The sequence below is a fragment of the Ranitomeya variabilis genome, chromosome 1, assembly GCF_051348905.1.
Source record: "Ranitomeya variabilis isolate aRanVar5 chromosome 1, aRanVar5.hap1, whole genome shotgun sequence".
NCBI lineage: Eukaryota > Metazoa > Chordata > Amphibia > Anura > Dendrobatidae > Ranitomeya > Ranitomeya variabilis.
This window is the reverse complement of record NC_135232.1, coordinates 893608991-893635641: the sequence shown is the minus strand read 5'-3', so window position 1 is coordinate 893635641 and position 26651 is coordinate 893608991. Positions and strand designations below refer to the sequence as shown.

Sequence of the window (26651 nt, the reverse complement as noted above, 5' to 3'; positions counted from 1 at the left end):
ATGAAAATATATTTTATGATCTAACAATTAAAATATTCATTTATTATAATATATTTAATGTTCAATATAAAGGTTTCAGATGAGACAAGCAGGTTATGGGATATAGCAGAAATAAATAGCATGCGGAAGCATCAGAATACAGATTCCATAGTCTTACATTGTATGGCCATGTTCACACGCTCAGTATGTTCTCAGCATTTGATACCAGTAAGTCAAAACCAATAGTGGGTGAAAAATGCAGAAGTGGTGACGTGTTTCTATTATACTTTTCCTCTAATTGCTCCACTCCTGGTTTTGGCTTACGAATACTGATGTCAAATACTGACCAAATACTGATCGTGTGAACGTGGCCTAAAAACGACTTCTGGCTCTCGCATAAACCCCAGAGCCAAAGTCCAAGTCACCATCATGTGAGCAGCATTGCTGAAAACCAGGAAAGGATGACTATATGTGAATATATATATATATAGAGAGAGAGAGAGAGATTGAGTATATATATATATATATATATATATATATATATATATATATATATATATACAGTACAGACCAAAAGTTTGGACACACCTTTCATTTAAAGATTATTCTGTATTTTCATGACTATGAAAATTGTACATTCACACTGAAGGCATCAAAACTATGAATTAACACATGTGGAATTATATACTTAACAAAAAAGTGTAAATCAACTGAAATTATGTCTTATATTCTACGTTCTTCAAAGTAGCCACCTTTTGCTTTGGTGACCGCTTTGCACTCTCTTGGCATTTTCTTGATGAGCTTCAAGAGGTAGTCACCGGGAATGGTCTTCCAACAATCTTGAAGGAGTTCCCAGAGAACAGTTGTTGGCCCTTTTGCCTTCACTCTGTGGTCTAGCTCAACCCAAACCATCTTGATTGGGTTCAGGTCTGGTGATTGCGGAGGCCAGGTCATCTGGTGTAGCACCCCATCACTCTCCTTCTTGGTCAAATAGCCCTTACACAGCCTGGAGGTGTGTTTGGGGTCATTGTCCTGTTGAAAAATAAATAATGGTCCAACTAAACGCAAACCAGATGGAATAGCATGCCGCTGCAAGATGCTGTGGTAGCCATGCTGGTTCAGTATGCCTTCAATTTTGAATAAATCCCCAACAGTGTCACCAGCAAAGCACCCTCACACCATCACGCCTCCTCCTCCAGGCTTCACAGTGGGAACCAGGCAAATAGAGTCCATCCGTTCACCTTTTCTGCGTTGCACAAAGAAACGGTGGTTGGATCCAAAGATCTCAAATTTGCACTCATCAGACCAAAGCACAGATTTACACTGGTCTAATGTCCATTCCTTGTGTTCTTTAGCCCAAACAAGTCTCTTCTGCTTGTTGCCTGTCCTTAGCAGTGGTTTCCTAGCAGCTATGTTACCATGAAAGCCTGCTGCACAAAGTCTCCTCTTAACAGTTGTTGTAGAGATGTGTTTGCTGCTAGAACTCTGTGTGGCATTGACCTGGTCTCTAATCTGAGCTGCTGTTAACCTGTGATTTCTGAGGCTGGTGACTCGGATAAACTTATCTTCAGAAGCAGAGGGACTCTTGGTCTTCCTTTCCTGGGGCGGTCCTCATGTGAGCCAGTTTCTTTGTAGCACTTGATGATTTTTGCCTCTGCACTTGGGGACACTTTCAAAGTTTTCCCAATTTTTCGGACTGACTGACCTTCATTTCTTAAAGTAATGATGGCCACTCGTTTTTCTTTACTTAGCTGCTTTTTTCTTGCCATAATACAAATTCTAACAGTCTATTCAGTAGGACTTTCAGCTGTGTATCCACCAGACTTCTGCACAACACAACTGATGGTCCCAACCCCATTTATAAGGCAAGAAATCCCACTTATTAAACCTGACAGGGCACACCTGTGAATTGAAAACCATTCCCGGTGACTACCTCTTGAAGCTCATCAAGAGAACGCCTAGAGTGTGCAAAGCAGTCATTAAAGCAAAAGGTGGCTGCTTTGAAGAACCTAGAATATAACACATATTTTCAGTTGTTTCACACTTTTTGTTAAGTATATAATTCCACATGTGTTAATTCATAGTTTTGATGCCTTCAGTGTGAATGTACAATTTTCATAGTCATGAAAATACAGAAAAATCTTTAAATGAAAGGTGTGTCCAAACTTTTGGTCTGTACTGTATACATATGTGTGTTAGGTGTCGAGTTCCCTCCTCTACACAGGGGGAATCTTGAGCCATGTCCGGTACGGTCTCCCATTCTTCTACAGCCACAGTGGAGCCTGCTCAGTGGATCAGTGATCAGTCCTGCTTTTCCCATACTGAGCATGCCCATGGGACGACCTCCCATTGGAGGTCTGGGGTCACATGCTCAGGTCCTGTTGCTCCTCCTATTGGACCATCTGAAAGGTCCCGTAGCACTACTGCTATAAAAGATACGTATGGCCGCTTGGCCATGCGCTAGTGTATACTTGAAAACGTGTGTGTGTAGATGTGTGAAAGTCACTCATTAATCATCCCCCTTCCTAGTGTTGTTTGCTCGCGTATGGTGGATGTTTGCTATCTAGCGCCCTACAGTGCCATCTGCACACTAAACACATGTTACAGTGCCTTTGCAGTGCCCGCTTATACGGCACCGTGCACAATCAGTGCACTTTCCTGACAGCTTGTCAGTGTAGGGTGGGAATTCCTGTTTGAACTCAGCATCTGACTCAGGGCGTCCTCAGGCACAGGCTCAAAAGCCACCGAGGGTCAGAGCATGTCCAATCACCAGCTTAGTGGGGGTGATTCATAGGGATCCCACTAGTGTCTTTCAGCTGCACCCTGTGACTGCTAACAGGGTGCAGCATATTTGTGGCGACTCTGTGAAGCAACAGAGTTCGCTTCCATTCACACTGGGTGAGGCCTAACCCACGTGTGAGCAAGCGTCCGTTCGCCATTACTCAGCAACAGGTGTCATCTCTGCACGGTGGACCCCGGGCTGCAAATGCACCTCACATTCCCTATTACTATTATTTGGTGCGTTCTGCCAGTCCTAACAAAAGTGATTGGGAGTGCTTCTTTAAGTTTGGCAATTAAATCAGTATGAAGCAATGTAACATTCTTGTAACAGTACTCATATTCACTTAAATCAATTGGTCCATAAGAGTTTGACATAAAAGATGTTATTTGCATATTTTATGTACAATGCTAATTAATAGCAAAATAATTATGCTTTACTTAATTCAGTTTTATTAATTTCTAGTATTTAGTAAATCTACTATGCCAAATGTACACTATGCTTGGCATGGTAACCTGTTGGAACCTTTAAAGGGAATCAGTCCACATGTGATCGGGACTGAGATCTTGATACCAGTGATATGTCACTTCCTGGACTGTGTGTCATTTCAATAAAATCAGTGTTTTATCAGCAGATGATTCCTAGAGGACTAGTTGTCTCATGCCATATAGTCCTGCTGCTCTGTGTGACCACACCCCCACCACTGATTGGCAGCTTTCTGTCAATGCACTATGTACACAGTAAGCTGTCAATCAGTCGCGAGGGCGGAATTATACAGAGCTCAGCATTAGGCTGCCGCCACACTAGCAGTATTTGGTCAGTATTTTACATCAGTATTTGTAAGCCAAAACCAGGAGTGGAACAATTAGAGGAAAAGTATAATAGAAACATATGCACCACTTCTGCATTTATCACCCACTCCTGGTTTTGGCTTACAAATGCTGATGTAAAATACTGACCAAATACTCCTAGTGTGACGACAGACTTAAAGGGAACCTTTCACCCCGTTTTTTCAATATGAGATAAAAATACTGTTAAATAGGGCCTGAGCTGTGCTTTACAATAGTGTATTTTTTGTCCCCTGATTCCCCACCTATGCTGCTGAAATACCTTGCTAAAGTCGCCGTTTTCGCCTGTCAATCACGCTGGTCCGATAAAATGGGAGTTGTGAAATCACTGTTTCTCCCCCCGCTCTTCGGCATGTCTGACATAAATAGATCTGTGAATACCACAGATCGCGCTCTTTTTTTTCAGTGGCGCAGTGCATGCGGCTCTCGCGCCTGTGCATTATGCTTTGCCCAATACATTACATCACTGCGCATGTGCGGCTTGTCACTGTAACCTGTGTGCCCCGGAAGTCATCATCACAAAACACTACGCCAACGCCGGGAAGAAATTTCGTAGGGAAAAGCAAGAGGTGGGGGAGAAACAGTGATTTCACAACGCCCATTTAACCGGACCAGCGTGATTGACAGGCAAAAATGGCAACTTTAGCAAGGTATTTCGGCAGCATAGGTGGGGAATTAGGGGACAAAAAATACACTATTGTAACGCACAGCTCAGGCCCTATTTAACGGTATTTTTATCTCATATTGAAAAAACGGGGTGACAGGTTCCCTTTAAGAGAACTGTTAGAACTGTTAGATCTGCAGCAGATAAAACAGTAATTGTATCAAAATGACAGTAAGCTGCCTAGTAAGTAACACATAGCTGGAATCAGAATCTCTGCTCATACATCATGCTTCTCTCAGTTCACATAGCAGAAAAGATTCTCTCTAAAGCAGTTTCAAAAATAACAAGAACTATAACATTAAATTAGAAAAGTCAAGAAGACTTTAGTCCAAAAATAACTGCTTTGAAAATCAGTAAACATATTTGAGCCAAATGTTAGCACTGTGCAAAAATTTTACAATGTTTTACCGGCCTCTACACAAAGATATTTTGGCAGAAATGGCTTTAGAGGTTCTTAGGAAGTGGAAACTTTATCAGGGGATTCCCTGTGGTAATTTGGTTTGGAATCACCTTAGATACATTGTTATATGTAATAAAGAATTTAAAGGGGTTATCTAGGTTTGATACAAAAGTTTTCAGCCACTCCATGTGACTCATTGCACACTGTCAGGATTCTGCCGTGCCAAAACCAGGATCGGATAGTCATGTGACTGCAATTATGCATATTCCCAACTACATGCCAACTAGACGTGCGCGGCCTCATTCCATACAAGTGAATGGAGTGAGGCCAAGCATTTCTAGTCGGAATGTGGCCGGAAGTTTACATATCACATGACCTCCCGGTATTGTCATCAGTAGTGGAGAATTCTGACAGCGACCATTGTGTCAGCTGAGAGGATTCACAAGTCTACAGTCACATAGAGTGAGTGCTGACTTTAATGCCAACCTTGGACAACCCCTTTAAGAATGTTTCTAGATATTTAAACTCAAAGAGCACTAAGCGCTACATGTAAAAAGTAATGAATATTATATTTACTTACAAACTGCGAACTTTGCAGGCAGCACATAAGATGTAAGAACAGCACAAATAGAATGATGCCATTTTATTCTTTTTCTCTCTTCCAGTTTTCACTTTCTCTGAAGTGTTTTAGGAAGCGACAGATGTGCTGCAATGGTTACATAAATTATTTGACTGGACTGAAATGAGATACTAAATCTTGTTTGATCTCGGAAACTCTTTACAACAATTAGCCCAAGATGAATTATATCATGAAATTTCACAGGCATTTTCAAAGAACAATCCTTCTGCTTGCCACTTTTTGCATGGTAAGCATTGTAATTTCTGCCTATTATTTATACACGGGATATAAACAGGACAATGACATTTCTGAGGCTACAATGGAAATAGAGTGCGGAGAAATTGAATCTCTGCCATATAAACTTTTAGAACAGAGAACTGGAAAACCTTCTCTTTCATTAAAAATGGAACCTATTGTCTTGGTTTTTATAGAGAGTCAATATTCTCAACTTGGGCAAGACATTATTGGTATTCTGGAATCCATTAGATTTAGGTTCCATGCAGAAATAGCTCCTGGAAAGGGTGACCTTCCGGCACTTACAGAAAATCGTGTTGGAAAATATGCGCTTATTATATATGAAAATTTTATGAAGTACATAAACTTGGACACGTGGAATAAGGAACTTCTGGATAAATACTGTCTTCAATATGGAGTTAATATTATTGGTTTTCTTAAGGGTACAGAAAACAGTGTTCAAAATTTTCATCCCAAGGGCTTCCCATTTACGATCCACAGCAATATGGCAGTGAAAAACTTTTGTATTAACCCCAACACACCTTTACTTCATATTACAAAACCTTCCAAAACAGGCAAAGGTCTTTTACTTGGAAATGAATGGACAGTTTTTGAGGTTAACAACTCACAATACCAACCCATCGTTTTTTCAAAAATAAAGATGCCTGTTGGTGTCCAACCACAACTTTCTAAAATATCCTTATTTACAACAATTATTCATGACCTGGGTCTTCATGATGGTATTCAAAGGATCTTCTTTGGCAATAATTTGAACTTTTGGTTACACAAGCTCATTTTTGTGGATGCTTTATCTTTTCTTACTGAGAAGAAATTCACCCTGTCCCTGGATCGCTTTATTCTCGTGGACATTGATGATATTTTCGTAGGCAAAGAGGGGACTCGAATGAACAGCAATGATGTAAAGGTAAATCTTAGTTTATATCTGTATATACTTGAAATCTGCAAAGAATTAAACAAATTTAGGAAATACTGTACATTAACACATATCTATTATTGCAACCCAAGATTGTACAATTTTTAGACTTGACAATGTATCAGAAATTTCAACATTAAATTGTTGTTTTGTTTCAATGCTTGCTTGGCTCTTTACAGAATGTTAGTATTTATTATTTCATGTTCTATTGCAATCTTCAGATTTATGATATTGGAAAGCTAAGCTATTTCGAACAAAAGAAAGAATATGGTGTATGCAAGCAAAATAATTTAAGTAAGTCACATCTGGTCATACACATTATCAAATATTAGATTATTAGATGAAGATGACAATATTTATACTTTTAGCTGGTTATCTAATATATCTGGAGGTAGCCGTGTGGTCTCAAAGCATACATCATGTTGGACTTTGGCATATGGTTTCCTTTGAACTCTTGGAATGTAAATTCATCTTAGATTATTCTCATTATTATAATCATGAGCAATCAGACTAGTGATCATTTTTATAGGGGAGTCAGGTGAGGCACACCATGACTTTGTGTTCTCATGCATGGTCAAAGACTGTAAGTAGCAATAAATTAATTAGATGAGACAATCTTCATCTCAGTTTACAGCGAGTTGTACAAGTAATAGCTGACGAGCCTGAAAAATTAGGCTAGGTTAGTCCTACAGAAGACATTCCATATTTATTCCACAATGTGAGAGCTATCTGACTACATTAATTTGCCATTGAACTATAAAGAAGAATGCAATGTCCGTCATGTAGCTGGCACAATTGGAAATCAGGAAACTCAATCAGTAAGTTATTCAAAATTAAAATTAATCAAAATCGGTTTAAATATTAGGTTCAGTTTTGCTCCTGTTATGACCCCAATGGCGAGGGTCTCAGAGGAACGTGGAAGTCTGCAAGATACAAAAATCCAGCTCATAGGGCAGTGGTAACTGGGTTGACCATATATCTACTCCTAACGCCAACACTAGAAGTAGCCAGGGATCATTCCTACGTTGATTCTAGATGACACGCGCCAGCCGGAGAATCTAACTACCCCTAGTAGAAGAAAACAAAGACCTCTCTTGCCTCCAGAGAAAGGGACCCCAAAGCAGGATAGAAGCCCCCCACAAATAATAACGGTGAGGTAAGAGGAAATGACAAACACAGAAATGAACCAGGTTTAGCACAGAGAGGCCCGCTTACTAATAGCAGAATAAAGAAAGGTAACTTATATGGTCAACAAAAACCCTATCAAAATCCACACTGGAAATTCAAGAACCCCCGAACCGTCTAACGGTCCGGGGGGAGAACACCAGCCCCCTAGAGCTTCCAGCAAAGATCAGGATACAGATTTGGAACAAGCTGGACAAAAATACAAAACAAAACAAATAGCAAAAAGCAAAATAGCAGACTTAGCTGATATAACCGGAACCAGGATCAGTAGACAAGAGCACAGCAGATTAGCTCTGATAACTACGTTGCCAGGCATTGAACTGAAGATCCAGGGAGCTTATATAGCAACACTCCTAACTAACGACCCAGGTGTGGATAAAAGGAATGACAGAAAAACCAGAGTCAAAAAACTAGTAACCACTAGAGGGAGCCAAAAAGCAAATTCACAACAGTACCCCCCCCCTTAGTGAGGGGTCACCGAACCCTCACCACGACCACCAGGGCGATCAGGATGAGCGGCATGAAAGGCACGAACTAAATCGGCCGCATGAACATCAGAGGCGACCACCCAGGAATTATCCTCCTGACCATAGCCCTTCCACTTGACCAGGTACTGAAGCCTCCGCCTGGAGAGGCGCGAATCCAAGATCTTCTCCACCACGTACTCCAACTCGCCCTCAACCAACACCGGAGCAGGCGGCTCAGCAGAAGGAACTACAGGCACAACGTACCGCCGCAACAAGGACCTATGAAATACATTGTGAATAGCAAACGACACAGGAAGATCCAGACGAAAAGATACAGGATTAAGGATTTCCAATATCTTGTAAGGACCAATGAAGCGAGGTTTAAATTTTGGAGAGGAGACCTTCATAGGAATAAAGCGAGAAGAAAGCCACACCAAATCCCCAACGCGTAGTCGGGGACCCACACCGCGGCGGCGGTTGGCAAAGCGCTGAGCCCTCTCCTGTGACAACTTCAAGTTGTCCACCACATGATTCCAGATCCGCTGCAACCTATCCACCACAGAATACACCCCAGGACAGTCAGAAGGCTCCACATGACCCGAAGAAAAGCGAGGATGGAAACCAGAGTTGCAGAAAAAGGGCGAAACCAAGGTGGCGGAACTAGCCCGATTATTAAGGGCAAACTCAGCCAACGGCAAGAATGTCACCCAATCGTCCTGATCAGCAGAGACAAAGCACCTCAAATAAGCCTCCAAAGTCTGGTTGGTTCGCTCCGTCTGTCCATTAGTCTGAGGATGGAAAGCAGATGAAAACGACAAATCAATGCCCATCCTATTACAAAAGGATCGCCAGAACCTAGAAACGAACTGGGATCCTCTGTCTGACACAATATTCTCAGGGATGCCGTGCAAACGAACCACGTTCTGGAAAAACACAGGAACCAGATCGGAAGAGGAAGGCAGCTTAGGCAAAGGAACTAAATGGACCATCTTGGAGAAGCGATCACATATCACCCAGATGACAGACATGCCCTGAGACACCGGAAAATCAGAAATGAAATCCATGGAGATATGTGTCCAAGGTCTCTTCGGGACAGGCAAGGGCAAGAGCAACCCGCTGGCACGAGAACAGCAAGGCTTAGCTCGAGCACAAGTACCACAGGACTGCACAAATGACCGCACATCCCTTGACAAGGAAGGCCACCAAAAGGACCTGGCCACCAGATCTCTGGTGCCAAAAATTCCCGGGTGACCTGCCAACACTGAGGAATGAACCTCGGAAATGACTCTGCTGGTCCATTTATCCGGGACAAACAGTCTGTCAGGTGGACAAGACTCAGGCCTATCAGCCTGAAATCTCTGCAACACACGTCGCAGATCCGGAGAAATAGCTGACAAGATAACTCCATCCTTAAGGATACCAACAGGATCAGCGACTCCAGGAGCATCAGGCACAAAGCTCCTAGAAAGAGCATCGGCCTTCACATTCTTTGAACCAGGTAAATACGAGACAACAAAATCAAAGCGGGAGAAAAACAATGACCAGCGGGCCTGTCTCGGATTAAGGCGTTTAGCAGACTCGAGATACATCAGATTTTTGTGATCAGTCAAGACCACCACACGATGCTTAGCACCCTCGAGCCAATGACGCCACTCCTCAAATGCCCATTTCATGGCCAACAACTCCCGATTGCCCACATCATAATTTCGCTCGGCAGGCGAAAATTTCCTAGAGAAAAAGGCACAAGGTTTCATAACAGAGCAACCAGGGCCTCTCTGCGACAAAACGGCCCCTGCTCCAATCTCTGAAGCATCCACCTCAACCTGAAAGGGAAGTGAGATATCGGGCTGGCACAAAACAGGCGCCGAAGTAAACCGGCGTTTTAACTCCTGGAAAGCCTCCACGGCAGCAGGAGCCCAGTTAGCTACATCGGAGCCCTTCTTGGTCATATCCGTCAAAGGTTTCACAATGCTAGAAAAATTTGCGATAAAACGACGGTAGAAGTTAGCGAAACCCAAGAACTTCTGAAGACTCTTAACTGACGAGGGCTGAGTCCAATCAAGAATAGCTCGGACCTTGACTGGGTCCATCTCCACAGCAGAAGGGGAAAAAATGAACCCCAAAAAGGGAACCTTCTGTACACCAAAGAGACACTTTGAGCCCTTGACAAACAAAGAATTTTCACGCAAAATTTTAAAGACCAACCTGACCTGCTCCACATGCGAGTCCCAATTATCAGAAAAAACCAAAATATCATCCAGATAAACTATCAAAAATTTATCCAGATACTTCCGGAAAATGTCATGCATAAAGGACTGAAAAACTGAAGGCGCATTGGAGAGCCCAAAAGGCATCACCAAGTACTCAATATGACCTTCGGGCGTATTGAATGCGGTTTTCCATTCATCACCTTGCTTAATGCGCACAAGGTTGTACGCACCACGAAGGTCTATCTTGGTGAACCACTTGGCACCTTTAATCCGGGCAAACAAGTCAGACAACAGCGGCAAAGGATACTGAAATTTGACAGTGATCTTATTTAAAAGCCGATAATCAATACAAGGCCTCAAAGATCCGTCCTTTTTAGCCACAAAAAAGAATCCCGCCCCAAGAGGGGAAGAAGAAGGACGAATATGTCCTTTCTCCAGAGACTCCTTGATATACGAACGCATAGCGGTATGTTCAGGTACCGACAGATTAAACAGTCTTCCCTTAGGAAATTTACTGCCTGGGATCAAATCTATAGCACAGTCACAGTCCCTATGAGGAGGCAATGCACTGGACCTGGACTCGCTAAAGACATCCTGATAATCAGACAAATACTCCGGAACTTCTGAAGGCGTAGAAGAAGCAATAGACACAGGCAGGGAATCCTCATGAATACCACGACAGCCCCAACTTGACACTGACATAGCCTTCCAGTCCAGGACGGGATTATGGGTCTGTAACCATGGCAGCCCTAAAACAACCAAATCATGCATTTTATGTAAAACAAGAAAACGTATCACCTCGCGGTGTTCAGGAGTCATGCACATGGTAACCTGTGTCCAATACTGCGGTTTATTTGCTGCCAATGGCGTAGCATCAATACCCCTAAGAGGAATAGGATTTTCTAATGGTTCAAGAATAAAACCACAGTGCTTAGCAAATGACAGATCCATAAGACTCAGGGCAGCACCTGAATCTACAAACGCCATGACAGGATAAGATGACAGTGAGCAAATCAAAGTTACAGACAGAATAAATTTAGGTTGCAAATTACCAACGGTGACCGGACTAACAACCTTAGCTATACGTTTAGAACATGCTGAGATAACATGTGTAGAATCACCACAGTAGTAACACAAGCCATTCCGGCGTCTATGAATTTTCCGCTCATTTCTAGACAGGATTCTATCACATTGCATTAAATCAGGTGTCTGTTCAGACAACACCATGAGGGAATTTGCGGTTTTTCTATCACATTGCACCGAATTAGGTGTCTGTTCAGACAACACCATGAGGGAATTTGCGGTTTTGCGCTCCCGCAACCGCCGGTCAATTTGAATAGCCAGTGCCATAGTATCATTCAGACCTGTGGGAATGGGAAAACCCACCATAACATTCTTAATGGCATCAGAAAGGCCATTTCTAAAATTAGCGGCCAGTGCACACTCGTTCCAATGTGTCAGCACGGACCATTTCCGAAATTTTTGGCAGTACACTTCAGCCTCGTCCTGCCCCTGAGACATAGCCAGCAAGGCCTTTTCTGCCTGAATCTCAAGATTGGGTTCCTCATAAAGTAAACCGAGCGCCAGAAAAAACGCATCAATATCGGCCAATGCCGGATCTCCAGGCGCCAGCGAAAAAGCCCAATCTTGAGGGTCGCCCCGTAAGAACGAAATAACAATTTTTACTTGCTGAGCGGAGTCTCCAGATGAACAGGGTCTCAGGGACAAAAACAATTTGCAATTATTCATGAAATTCCTAAACTTAAACCTGTCTCCGGAAAACAGTTCAGGAATCGGTATCTTAGGTTCTGACCTAGGACTTCTGATAACATAGTCTTGTAAGCCCTGCACACGAGTAGCCAGCTGGTCCACACTTGTAATCAAGGTCTGGACATTCATGTCTGCAGCAAGCTTAAGCCACTCTGAGGTAAAGGGGAAGAAGAGGAAAAAAAAAAAAATGAGAGAGGGAAAAAAAAAACTCAGAATCTTCTTTCTTGTAATCCCTCTTTTGCAATGCATTACACATATAATACTGGCCTGGCAAACTGTTATGACCCCAATGGCGAGGGTCTCAGAGGAACGTGGAAGTCTGCAAGATACAAAAATCCAGCTCATAGGGCAGTGGTAACTGGGTTGACCATATATCTACTCCTAACGCCAACACTAGAAGTAGCCAGGGATCATTCCTACGTTGATTCTAGATGACACGCGCCAGCCGGAGAATCTAACTACCCCTAGTAGAAGAAAACAAAGACCTCTCTTGCCTCCAGAGAAAGGGACCCCAAAGCAGGATAGAAGCCCCCCACAAATAATAACGGTGAGGTAAGAGGAAATGACAAACACAGAAATGAACCAGGTTTAGCACAGAGAGGCCCGCTTACTAATAGCAGAATAAAGAAAGGTAACTTATATGGTCAACAAAAACCCTATCAAAATCCACACTGGAAATTCAAGAACCCCCGAACCGTCTAACGGTCCGGGGGGAGAACACCAGCCCCCTAGAGCTTCCAGCAAAGATCAGGATACAGATTTGGAACAAGCTGGACAAAAATACAAAACAAAACAAATAGCAAAAAGCAAAATAGCAGACTTAGCTGATATAACCGGAACCAGGATCAGTAGACAAGAGCACAGCAGATTAGCTCTGATAACTACGTTGCCAGGCATTGAACTGAAGATCCAGGGAGCTTATATAGCAACACCCCTAACTAACGACCCAGGTGTGGATAAAAGGAATGACAGAAAAACCAGAGTCAAAAAACTAGTAACCACTAGAGGGAGCCAAAAAGCAAATTCACAACATGCTCCCCCACTAATGTTTACCAGGAGTCAGCAATTGTCTTGTTTGGTTATAGAGTATTTAACCCTTCCCTGCATTAAGACATGAATAGAAATCCTGGGCAGGGGTTCACAGATGTGGAGGGAGTTCAGGAGTTAGGGGGGCTCTTTAATTTGGGTCAAACAAATGTGGCCAAAGCTGAGCTCCAGCTGCAGCTGTTAACCATTTAGATGTTGTCAATTTGTGACAGTGGCATTTAAATGGAGTAGTTGACAGCCAGAGGCCCACATAACGTCCATCTTGGTGCTTCTGTGAAGCTAAGCCCAGGTTCACAAATTTTTCCTATACACTGCAATGCTGAGGTTGTAAGTACCCTAAATTGGTATCAATAAAGCAAGCCCTCACTTGGCTCCATCAAAAGAAAAAATGCTTTATGAGTCTCTGAAAATGGTGGCACAAAGTAAAACATTCTTATTACAGAATTAAGAATTTTTTAATCACTTAAATAGAAAAAATGATGCATGTTATGGATTGCCATAATCACACAGAACCGGAAATAATGTTTTCATGTCAATTTACTGAACAAAAAATACCGTAAAAAAAACAACAATGGCAGAGTTGGATGGTAGATTAATACAAAACTACAATACAGCTTGTCCCATGAAAAACAATCCTTCATACTTCTAGCGAATAGAAAAATAAATAAGTTATAGCACTTGGAAGACGGTGAGGAAAAAATGAAAGTGCAAAAATAAAAAGGTTTATTGTGGACATTTATTTTTATGTTACTGTCATTTAAGGTAAATTTGGTATTAGAGACTATGAAAAGTCAAGGGGGATGTAAAAAATGTTTTTGGTCAGAAGTCAGTCATTATTAGGTCTTTTTTTATTTTTATTGTGTATAGATTTGTATTCTAAAAATGCATATCTATAATAACTATTATAACTTAGATTACTTTATAGCATTAATATGGTATCATTTGCGAAAACATAATTTCATTTTTTAATTACTTTTCCCTAAACAGATCACTTTTTGTCTATCCTAACATTCTCATGATATTCTTTGTTAATCTTTGCAGTTAGAACAATTTTATATGCTTCTTATGCCATTCTTAATGTACAGTCTAAATCACTTTAATGGCAAAAGAAAATTATAATCTCAGTTGTAAAACAAAAGTTTCATATTTGTCACAAAAACAGATCACAATTCAAGCAATTGTAGCTTAATGTTGTCTTTGAAAAAAGAAAGAAAGAGTGTAGAAAAAATTGCTGTCCATAAAATTCTACTATGACCTCGGACATTTCTCATAGATATAATGTAAAGAATGTCAAAAGGGTAAGACTAATAAAGTTGCTATAGGAGAGTCTAGGGTCTGCAATAAATGTTAAAGATGAAAATCTGTCTGCAGGCACATTTAACCCCTTAATCCCATATGACGTACTATCCTGTCGAGGTGGGGTGGGCCTTAATTCCACCGACGGGATAGTATGTCATATGCGATCGGCCGCGCTCTCGGGGGGAGCGCGGCCGATCGCGGCTGGGTGTCAGCTGACTATCACAGCTGACATCTGGCACTATGTGCCAGGAGCGGTCATGGACCACCCCCGGCACATTAACCCCTGGCACACAGCGATCAAACATGATCGCAGTGTTCCTTCCGGCGGTATAGGGAAGCATCGCGCAGGGAGGGGGCTCCTTGCGGGCTTCCCTGAGACCTCCGGAGCAATGCGATGTGATCGCGTTGCTCCGAGCATCTCATACCTCCTATCCCTGCAGGCCCCGGATCCAAAATCGCCGCGGGGCTGCATCCGGGTCCTGCAGGGACTACTTCCAGGTCTAGAGCAGGTGTTGGTAAGCCTGCAGCGCTGTAAGTCAGATCGCAGAGTGCTGTGCAAACTGTCAGATCAGCGATCTGTGATGTCACCCCTGGGACAAAGTAAAAAAGTAAAAAAAAAAAATTCCACATGTGGAAAAAAAAAAATCCTAAATCAAGGAAAAAAAAATATATTATTCCCAGAAATACATTTTTTTATCTAAATAAAAAAAAACAATAAAAGTACACATATTTAGTATCGCCGTGTCCATAACGACCCAACCTATAAAACTGTCCCACTAGTTAACCCCTTCAGTGAACACCGTAAGAAAATTAAAAAAAACGAGGCAAAAAAACAATGCTTTATTATCATACCGCCGAACAAAAAGTGGAATAACACACGATCAAAAAGACGGATATAAATAACCATGGTACTGCTGAAAACGTCGTCTTGTCCCGCAAAAAAACGAGCCACCATACAGCATCATAAGCAAAAAAGTAAAAAAGTTATAGTCCTCAGAATAAAGCGATGCCAAAATAATTATTTTTTCTATAAAATAGCTTTTATCGTATAAAAGCGCCAAAACATAAAAAAAATATATAAATGAGATATTGCTGTAATCGTACTGACCCGAAGAATAAGACTGCTTTATCAATTTTTCCAAACGTGGAACGGTATAAACGCCTCCCCCACAAATCGGAATAAAAAGCGATCAAAAACTGTCACGTGTCCGAAAATGTTACCAATAAAAACGTCAACTTGTCCCGCAAAAAACAAGACCTCACATGACTCTGTGGACCAAAATATGGAAAAATTATAGGTCTCAAAATGTGGAGACGCAAAAACTTTTTTGCTATAAAAAGCATCTTTTAGTGTGTGACAGCTGCCAATCATAGAAATCCGCTATAAAAAACGCTATAAAAGTAAATCAAACCCCCCTTCATCACCCCCTTAGTTAGGGAAGCATAATAAAATTAAATAAATGTATTTATTTCCATTTTCCCATTAGGGTTAGGGCTAGGGTTAGGGTTAGGGTTAGGGTTAGGGCTAGGGTTAGGGTTAGGACTAGGGTTAGGGCTAGGGTTAGGGTTAGGGCTAGGGATAGGCTAGGGTTAGGGCTAGGGTTAGGGCTAGGGTTAGGGTTGGGGCTAGGGTTGGAGCTAAAGTTAGGTTTAGGGTTGGGGCTAAAGTTAGGGTTAGGGATGGGGCTAAAGTTAGGGTTGGAGCTAAAGTTAGGGTTAGGGTTGGGGCTAAAGTTAGGGTTAGGGCTTCGATTACATTTACAGTTGGGATTAGGGTCGGGATTAGAGTTAGGGGTTTGTCAGGGTTAGGGGTGTGGTTAGGGTTACCATTGGGATTAGGGTTAGGGGTGTGTTTGGATTAGGGTTTCAGGTAGAATTGGGGAGTTTCCACTGTTCAGGCACATCAGGGGCTCTCCAAAAGCGACATGGCGTCCGATCTCAATTCCAGCCAATTCTGCGTTGAAAAAGTAAAACAGTGCTCCTTCCCTTCCGAGCTCTCCCGTGCACCCAAACAGGCGTTTACCCCAATATATGGGGAATCAGCGTACTCGGGATAAATTGGACAACTTTTGGGGTCCAAGTTCTCTTGTTATCCTTGGGAAAATAAAAATTTGGTGGGCTAAAATTCATTTTTGTGGGAAAAAAAGGATTTTTTATTTTCACGGCTCTGCATTGTAAACTGTAGTGAAACACTTGGGGGTTCAAAGTTCTCACAACACATCTAGATAAGTTCCTTGGGAGGTCTAGTTTCCAATATGGGGTCACTTGTTGGTGGTTTCTACTGTTTGGGTACATCAGGGGCTCTGCAAATGCAGCGTGATGCCTGCAGACCAATCCATCTAAGTCTGCAATCCAAATGGCGCTCATTCCCTCCCAAGCTCTGCCATACACCCAAACAGTGGTTCCCCCCACATATGGGGTATCAGCGTACTCAGGACAAATTTGACAACAACTATTGGGTTCCAATTTATCCTGTTACCCTTGTGAAAATACAGAACTGGGGGCTAAAATATCATTTTTGTGAAAAAAAACAAGAATTTTTATTTTCACGGCTCTGCGTTATAAACTGTAGTGAAACACTTGAGGGTTCAAAGCTCTCAAAACATATCTAGATAAGTTCCTTAAGGGGTCTAGTTTCCAAAATGCTGTCACTTGTGAGGGGTTTTAATGTTTAGGCACATCAGGGGCTCTCCAAACGCGGAAAAACCAAAAAAATGACAAAAGACCTAAAACGTATAAATTTTAATATAGTAGTTAAAATCAACTAATAATAGTATCATATAGACCAACAGTAGAGAGCCTGCAGGAAAAAAGGGTCTCTGGTATATCAAAAAAAATGCCAGAAGAAAAACAATATTTCTTAAAAAATGTACAGGAAAGGGCTAGGGAAGATAGAAGTGCCTATACCCTACCCAAAATGCCCTTCCTGACAGCAGAGGTTGGCACCCTGGGATATGAAGTGGCACCCCCGCTCAATGTAGACTGACCCTAAAGTCCCTAGCAGGGGTCCCTACAAAAAAAAGCCACCACCAACATAAAGCAATAACACCACACAAAAAGAAAAAGGAGTGTAGTCTATACAGTGCCAGTGCTGCTGAATACTGGCAGTTGGTACACAGATAGCACAATTTGGGCTAATATAGTATATACTGGCGTGTAACGTGAGATAGAGACAAGCAAAGATGAAAAATAGAAATGATATTCTTTAGGGTATTTTAGCACAGCAAGATGTTTTATTGTTGGTAGTAAAAATACCCAATATATACAGAGTATATTAACTCTGGGAGGGGAGAAAAAAAAAAAAAAGGGTTTGTCTATGTCTCTTCTATGAGGTATTCCCCAAGAGAAAAATATAGCTTGTATCACTAAGATTTGAGACAAGATATAGGTATTGTTTACCAGGGGTGTCCAAGGACACCACCCAAAAAAAGTATATTATTATTTTTTGTTATTGTTATGTTCATAAGAGTACACCTCATAGTACAATATCTCTATATACCCCAGGTCTGTCATGTGCTTGGAATGGATACAGACATGGGTAGATGAATTCAGGTAAGGTGACATGCACGCCAGAAAAAAAATAAATAAATAGATATTCCAATATTAGTCCCAATCAAAATCCCAATGGCATCTTGCCAGAAAATCAATATTTCTTACATATAGAGGCACCCTCCGTACCAGATGTCAAATCAGGGTGCATAGACTCTCACAAAAGGCTAATATAGGCCCTGCACAGTAATGTGTATTTACTAACAGAATGCATAATAGCCAATCCCATATTTCCATGGCACAAAAAATAGGTGCCAGCCCAGCAGCACATGTGTATATATCGAATGCACTTATCTCAAAGAGACAGATATCTCAAAGAGACAGATGTCTCATCCCAACGCGTTTCGCCCCATAAGGCAATCCAGAGGGGCTCATCAGGGGAATGCCGGTCATCGGCAAAAAACAGCGGGCGATGTAAGCGCTGCACGCGGTACGGAGAAAGCTGTGATTAAAGAGCGTTCCCGCAGCCTATATGCCAAGATCCCGGAAGTAGAAATATCACTTCCGGAGTTTGAGGGCTCGTAGTGCGCATGTCCACTAAGCTTACGTTGAAAGAAACACTGCGCAAAAAGAGACGCAGGTGGTTAAGTAGGTAATGCGCAAGACTGGGAGCCACATAGTGGCTAGTTGTAAGGGTTGCACTAGTGTCTATGCCCTACCCGAAACAGTGCGCAGCTGGCGACATAGAGCAACGCGGCCAGCATAAAATACTACGTACACCTGTCATAATACATGCTCGATATCCAAGGCAATACAGAGCATGAGCCCACGTTAGATTACAAAAACATGTTGGCACAATAAAAGATGTTTTTGGTACACATATCCAGAAGTACCAGTAGTATGTGCATTCATATGAGGTAAGGGAATACACCCAATCAAAACCAGACCCTGGTAAATACAGATCAGAGAGAATATAGCATATGATATAGTCACTATCAGCATATAGACCTCAATGTAACAAAAACCACGTACAAAAAAATAATAAATAAAATAGCTAGTCCAATGAAGTAAATGAAAATGGTCACTAACAATTAAGTGACATAACAATAAATGACGTCATGGTCTGTGAGGACCAATATAACGAAGGCAAGGCAAGACCTAAATCTGTATAGAAAAAAACAGTAATTATATGAAGCAGCCAAATTTGAGTTGCTCATTAAGCCCACCAGGGCTGACAGATTCCATTAAGAAAATCCATCTGGTCTCTCTCTGAATAATCTTCCTGTCCCAGTTCCCTCCTCTCTCAGACTGGGAAACTGTCTCGATGGCTTTAAAGGAGATGGGACCCACGTCTCCTGCATAGAATTCATTGACATGGCGTGCCACCGGGGTATCACGCTTGTGTGTGATATCCCCGATGTGTTCCCCTATCCTCACTTTGAAGGGCCTTTTTGTTTTCCCTATGTAATTTAAAGGGCAAGTACATGTACATAGGTAAACAACCCCTATCGTTTTACAGTTAGCAAAAGATCTATTAAAGAAGGTTCTGCCTGTAACTGCACTGGTAAAGGTGTTACTCGTTGCGATAAATTTGCAAAACTTGCATGAGCCACATCTGAATGTTCCCTGCTCCCGGCGATCCAGCCAGGTACCCACTGGCTTTGGTGTGCTGAAGTGACTATGTGACACAAAGTCACATACGGATCTCCCTTTTCTAAAAGTCACTGAAGGATGATGTGAGATTATATCGCCTAGGTCAGGGTCCGCTTTTATAGGATGCCCCAAAACCATTTAAGGATCCCCATAACCCTATGATTTTGGTCATCAAACGTTGCAATGAGTCATGTCACATTGTTCTCTTCGTCACAGGCCCTTGGTACAAGAAGTTCAGTTCGATTACAGGCAGTTGCCTGTCTATAACCCTCCTCAATGACCTCTGCTGGATATCCTCGGTCTCTAAATCTCTTTTTGAGGTTGTTGGCCTTTGATTCAAAATCTCCCAGGGACGAGCAATTCCTTCTCAATCTTAAGAACTGTCCCTTAGGGTTCCCTTTTCTGAGACTGAGGGGATGATAGCTCTCCCAATGCAATAAGCTGTTTGATGCTGTGGGCTTACGGAAAATTGATGTACCCAAGTGTCCATCAGAGCATCTAGAGATGAATAGGTCAAGGAATGAGATTCGGTCACCCCCCATCTCACACATGAACCTGAGGCCCAAATCGTTAGTGTTAAGACTTGAGACAAAACTCTCAAAGGAAGGACCATCTCCAGACCACAGGACGAGGATGTCATCAATGTAGCGCCCCCAGAATAAAATCCTGGGGCACCATGTGACATCCTCGTCCTGAAAAACGACGGTGTCCTCCCACCAGCCCAGGAGCAGATTAGCATAGGTGGGGGCACAAGGGCTCACCATCGCGGTGCCCCTGAGCTGGTGGTAGAACTTCCCGCCAAACAAATAATAATTGTGTTCAAGAATAAATTCTAGGAGATTCAACACCAACCTATTGTGGGCCCGGAGGTGAGTGCCCCTAGTTTTTAGGAAATACTCAGTAGCTTGGATACCCTTGTTATGGGGGATGCTGCTATAAAGGGATTTGACATCAATAGATGCAATAATGATATCAGAATCAACGATTTTGTTCAATAGGTCAGTGGTGTCCCTAAAGTGGGATGGTAGAGCCGTGACAAAAGGACGTAATATTTGATCCAGATAAACGCTCACATTCTGACAAAGGGCATCAATACCCGACACTATGGGGCGACCTTTTAAAGGTGTATACCCTTTGTGGATCTTCGGGAGTGAATAAAATGTTGCAATAGTCAGGAATTTAGGGAACATAAAGTCAAACTCATTTTTTGATATTAGACGGCCATCCAGGGCTTCCATCAGGATTTCCAACAATCTCTCAGAATATACTGTTGGATCACTTTTCAAAACCTCATAGGTTGTAGAATCAGACAAGATTGATTTACAAAGTGTAACATATTGATTAGTGTCCAAAATAACAACATTCCCCCCCTTGTCAGATTGTTTAATAGTAATTTTAGTATTTTTTTCGAGGGTTCTGAGGGCCACCATTTCAGAGGGAGTCAGGTTAGGGTCAATGCACCTCTTTCTTGGGTTGATCTTTTTTATTTCTTCCATCACCAACTTGGAGAAAATATCAATGTTCTTATAATCCCCTGGTGGTGGTATCCAGGTGCTTTTGTTTTTTAATTCAGAGAAAGGACCCTCTCCTAAACCCCTTGCACCTTCCTCATAAAGTTCGACCAAAAGATTCAGATCTGGTAGGGAGTCCAAACGCGACATGGTGTCCCATCTCAATTCCAGTCAATTTTGCATTGAAAAGTCAAACGGCGCTCCTTCCCTTCTTAGCTCTGCCATGCACCCAAACAGTGGTTTACACCCACATATGGGGTATCACACTGTACACTACTCAGGATAAATTGCACAACAATTTTTGGGGTCCAATTTCTTCTCTTACCCTTGGGAAAATAAAAAATTGGGGGCAAAAAAATCATTTTTGTGAAAAAATATGATTTTTGATTTTTACGGCTCTGCATTATTAACTTCTGTGAAGCACTTGGTGGGTCAAAGTGCTCACCACACATCTAGATAAGTTCCTTAGGGGGTCTACTTTCCAAAATGGTGTCACTTTTGGGGGGTTTCAATGTTTAGGCACATCAGGGGCTCTCCAAACGCAACATGGCGTCCCATCTCAATTCCAGTCAATTTTGCATTGAAAAGTAAAATGGCGCTCCTTTACTTCCGAGCTCTGCCATGCGCCCACACAGTGGTTTACCCCCACATATGGGGTATCAGCGTACTCAGGATAAATTGTACAACTTTCTGGGTCCATTTTCTCCTGTTACCCTTGGTAAAATAAAACAAATTGGAGCTGAAATAAATTTTGTGTAAAAAAAAGTTAAATGTTCATTTTTATTTAAACATTCCAAAAATTCCTGTGAAACACCTGAAGGGTTAATAAACTTCTTGAATGTGGTTTTGAGCACCTTGAGGGGTGCAGTTTTTAGAACGGTATCACACTTGGGTATTGTCTATCATATAGACCCCTCAAAATTACTTCAAATGAGATGTGGTCCCTAAAAAAATGATGTTGTAAAAATGAGAAATTTCTGGTCAAATTTTAACCCTTATAACTCCCTAACAAAAAAAAGTTGGTTCCAAAATTGTGCTGATATAAAGTAGACATGTGGGAAATGTTACTTATTAAGTATTTTGCGTGACATATCTCTGTGGTTTAAGGGCATAAAAATTCAAAGTTGGAAAATTGCGAAATTTTCAAAATTTTTGCCAAATTTCCATTTCTTTCACAAATAAACGCAAGTTATATCGAAGAAATTTTACCACTATCATGAAGTACAATATGTCTCGAGAAAACAGTGTTAGAATCGCTAAGATCTAATGAAGCGTTCCAGAGTTATAACCTCATAAAGGAACAGTGGTCAGATTTGTAAAAATTGGCCCGGTCATTAACGTGCAAACCACCCTCGGGGCTGAAGGGGTTAAAGTAAGTGTACCTAGTATGGGAAATTGTATTTGATAAAGAAGAAAAAATATAACTGCAGCATTCTTCTTTATTAATCTGAAATCAGAGACTGCATCACTCTGTAACAACAAGTTAAATGGGGGAAACAATATCATAATAATAGGTGAAAGGAAATTCCCCACTTTGAATATTAAGAAAATGTGAAGCAGGGTTGTAACTGCTAAATGAAGCAGTAAAGATATTTCCGTAACTACTGGATGAAATTAATAATTGTGACTGCAATGGGAGGAGAAGAGCCCTGGTGTACTCGTGTGACTGTTGGTCACAAAAGTCTCCTCTGATTATTGCCTGCATTAAAAAAAAGATGGTTGGTAGTTCTGCTGAACACTGGGGATTGATGAGCACAGCACTGGAGTTAAAGGGTTATTCTGATGGTTGAAATTGGTAAAGTTAGATAGCATGAAAACAAGCAAGATTGCAATTGACTTGCTTTTTCTATCTGCTGTCTAGAGCTTTTGTCTTACATTGTTTATAACTTAGGTGACTGACCTACAGAGCCTGGTCGAGTATTAACAGTAGCTTAATTACAGACTAGGAGTTAATATATTAGTTCCCAGCCACCTCTCTCTTTCGAGCCTATTTACTTCTACGGATCAATTAAACAGTGCTACTCACCCACTTCCCAGTGAGTTCATGATCTAGAGCTTCTATCAGTCCTGAAAAGTCACAGGTTGTGTAGTGGCTCTTAACATTAATAGCACAATGATAGAAATAGTTGGCAGCATCAAACCACAGCTTTTTTTTTTTTTTTAAATGTGTGTATCACCCTTTGATGGAGCAACTTGCTATGTCAATAAAATGGATTAAGGTGATGCAAGGCTAAGAAAAAAAAGTAGTTGATCCATTACAAAGAAAGAGAAAAGGCAGCACTCATCATTTCCAGTATTAAAAGTCCTATATTGTGACAATCAGGACATGCTCGCAACGTGCAGGGGAATGAGCACGACGGCCGTTTGGCGCCTACTGTGACGCTTTCACGGGTCCAGGTGAGGAATTATGTGAAATAGCCTCTTATTAAAGCAGTGCAATAAAATAGTGAATACAACAAATTTCATTTTATAAACTGTTTATAGAAGGGAGTTTATTGTTGTATTCAGTATTTTATCCATGCATTTTATTACAATGCCTTAAAAGGAGGATATTTCACATTATCCCTCACCTTGACGAATGAAAGTCACAGTAGGTGTGAAACGGCCATCGTCCTTATTCTCGTGCACTCCCTGTATGCTGCAAGAATGTCTTGATTGCCACAACAAAGGACTTTTAATCCTGGAAATGGTGAGTGCTGCTTTTTTTCTTTTTATGGAATAGTTAACATTAATAGAAGCTCTGTGCTCACTTCCAAGAAAGGAGGGAGGCACTGCTATGGCTACTCACAAGGAAACAAGGCTGCGACTACTGCGGAAGTTAATGCTGTCACTGCTGGAGTAAGTTAAGCAATATTGGGCAAAGGCAAATTTGGGTTCTCCTCAACTGAGCAAAGGATATGGCTGCTGGCTGTTGCAGAGAACAGATCTCCTCTGCGAAAGAAGAGACAGAGATCCTGTCTTCCGGAACCTTGTAAATATACTCTGTTAGTCAAAGGTTGCTGTAGTGAAGCTAATGAAAGTGTATCATAGAGCAGGCAGTTAATAGCATAGCATTCAATTATATCCTCTTCTTAAAGAAAGTGCAAAGCTATTAATGCATTGGAAGATTAAACATACTGCTGTAATTACTGTTTGTGTCATAGTCGCATGTTGTGAACCTAATGGCATCATCAAGCATAATTTTCACACTCATTGTGTAAATTTCATGTTAAAATTAAACTAGTCAAGGGGCATTGAGAAGTAGGAAATTCAACATTAAATAGATTAGATATTGTTTTTTCACATTTTCACATTTTCATGCATTATGTTTAATTTTAACACTGCTGCTTCTTCCAACGGTGTTACGATTGTGGTCGCAGAGGATATGAATGCTCTCATGCTGGAGGCGGCCCACCGCCAGTGCATATTTCAGATGAATGTGCGCCAATGACATATTTAGCTAAAATGCATTGTGGAGCAGAGACCTGCTTGGTCCCTGCATAGCAGTACAATCCTCCGGCCAATCAGAGGTTGTTAGCTGACATCATTCGATGTCAGCCTCTGCGATGGCTATAGAAGTGGAAAATATGTCTCGTGGGATGATAAGGTAAGGTGATAAGAATCGGGTTTTTTTTAAATGTGTTAGAGAACTGCAGCAAAAAAAGGAGCATTATTACAGGATAGGCACATAATGGGGGATATATATCACTTAAAGGGGCTAAGTTTGAGGGACATACAGGATTTTTTCACAATTAGAATATCATCAAAAAGTTAATTTATTTCAGTTCTTCAATACAAAAAGTGAATCTCATCTATTATACAGAGTCCTTACCAACAGAGTGATCTATTTCAAATGTTTATTTCTGTTAATGTTGATGATTATGGCTCCAAGTCATTGAAAACCCAAAAGTCATTATCTCAGTAAATTAGAATGCTTCATAATACTAGCTTGAAAAATTATTTTAAAATCCAAAGTGATGGCCTACTGAAATGTATGTTCAGTAAATGTACTCAATACTTGGTCAGGGCTCACTTGGCATCAATTACTGCATCAATGCGGTGTGGCATGGAGGCCACTGTGTTGGCAAAATGAAAAGTAATTGGACTTCCGATGTCAGACCAGTAAAATATCATCTAATATTCAATTAATTGCATATTAGCATTCTGTTAACAAGACTGTAATCAGTTTTGCAATGTATTTTTACAGACCTTTGCATGAAAATAAATTATGATTGATATTTATTACCAAATAATGCAAACTTGAGCAATCAAATACATTTAGAAAAAAAGTATTTTTTGGAAGTAGATAGAAAATGATATGCCGTAATGAAGCACTTGGACACAAAACACAGTAAAGAAAAATGGGAGTGTTCAAGTGCCTGGCAAGCCTATTTTAATATACTGTAGTAAGTAGTCTGTAATGGTCTCATTATTTTATTTCTTACAAGATATAACACAGCTTTCATGGAAGAACTGTTACAGAATGGAAACAATTTCTCCCTTGTCAATTGCCCTTGCTCCTTGAAGATGTATATTGTAAATTTAAAAAATCACTTGTAATGTATTAACTGTACTTCCCTTATATTTATGAACCCCACAATTCAAAGTGTATAAAATTTCTTATATATTATTATTATATATTTATAATGATACAAAGTTATTTAGTTTATGCAATATTTATTGAAAATGGTGCAGACCCTGAGAAACAGGGAGGATACTCTAAAATTAAAAAAAATGCATGCTTTGTTAATTGCCTGATGCTTCTCCTCCAGCATTGCCTTGGTATCTTTGGCAAACTCCATCATTCCTCTGCTGCTCAAAAAGACTTGTGACTCTTGCACTGTGGCATCTTATGACTGGCTGTAACAATTACTTGCTGTTACGAACAGGATGGACAGAGACCAGTCAGAACAGAAGCCCAGAGACTGGAGATTAAAGCAACAGAGGATTAGTAAAGATGAAAATGATTTTAATCGTAACTACCCACATAACACAGTGGTCAGATTGTTTTTGGAATCGGAAAATGACATAAAAAAAGTTGTGATTAATATTTTTCCTTTATTACACCTATAACATTTTTAAAGAAAACTTTGCTGCATTTTTTATGCATTTTCCCGCTTAATTGATGTGATTTTAATAGTACAGAAAAGCTTTTATACTGACCTTAAAATGAAGTGGCGACTTTTTCTTCATACGTTTTTTTCAGAATAAGCCTATGAAGAAAAAATACACAAAAAAGCAGAGTTCATCAGGGTCTTAAGACCACAGAGAGTGGAGATTTCATGGTTTCAGAATTCCTGTTGTCCTTCTCTAGTTTGATAACTAGTGGCTTCTATTGTTCAACTTAATGATTGTTCTGCAATTCCATGACTTACCACTGGAGTCTGCTGTTATATTCTGCAATTCCCATTTACTAAGATGGCAGATCCTGAAACCCTGGAACCCTTGTTTCTTGTTTGGGACTTCTTAAAACCACATAGATCTCTCACTCATTACTTGAGTATTGTGTCTAGCTGTTGGACTAGTTCCAGTCTCCAGCTCCTGGACTTTCTTACCCAGACTGTTCTCTTTTAAATCTGTATTG

At 41.0% G+C, this 26651-nt stretch overlaps 1 protein-coding gene across 4 annotated transcripts in view; it reads left to right on the top strand.

The window, feature by feature from the left end:
* LOC143788761 (bifunctional heparan sulfate N-deacetylase/N-sulfotransferase 3-like) overlaps nt 1–26651 on the top strand; it is a 1150054-nt gene that overhangs the window by 390602 nt on the left and 732801 nt on the right. For all 4 annotated transcript variants that reach the window (XM_077278642.1, XM_077278636.1, XM_077278649.1 and 1 more), the window contains exon 2: nt 5336–6448. In XM_077278642.1, the coding sequence (XP_077134757.1) occupies nt 5468–6448 (981 nt within the window). In that variant the 5' untranslated portion in view covers nt 5336–5467. The remainder of the gene's footprint in view (nt 1–5335; nt 6449–26651) is intronic.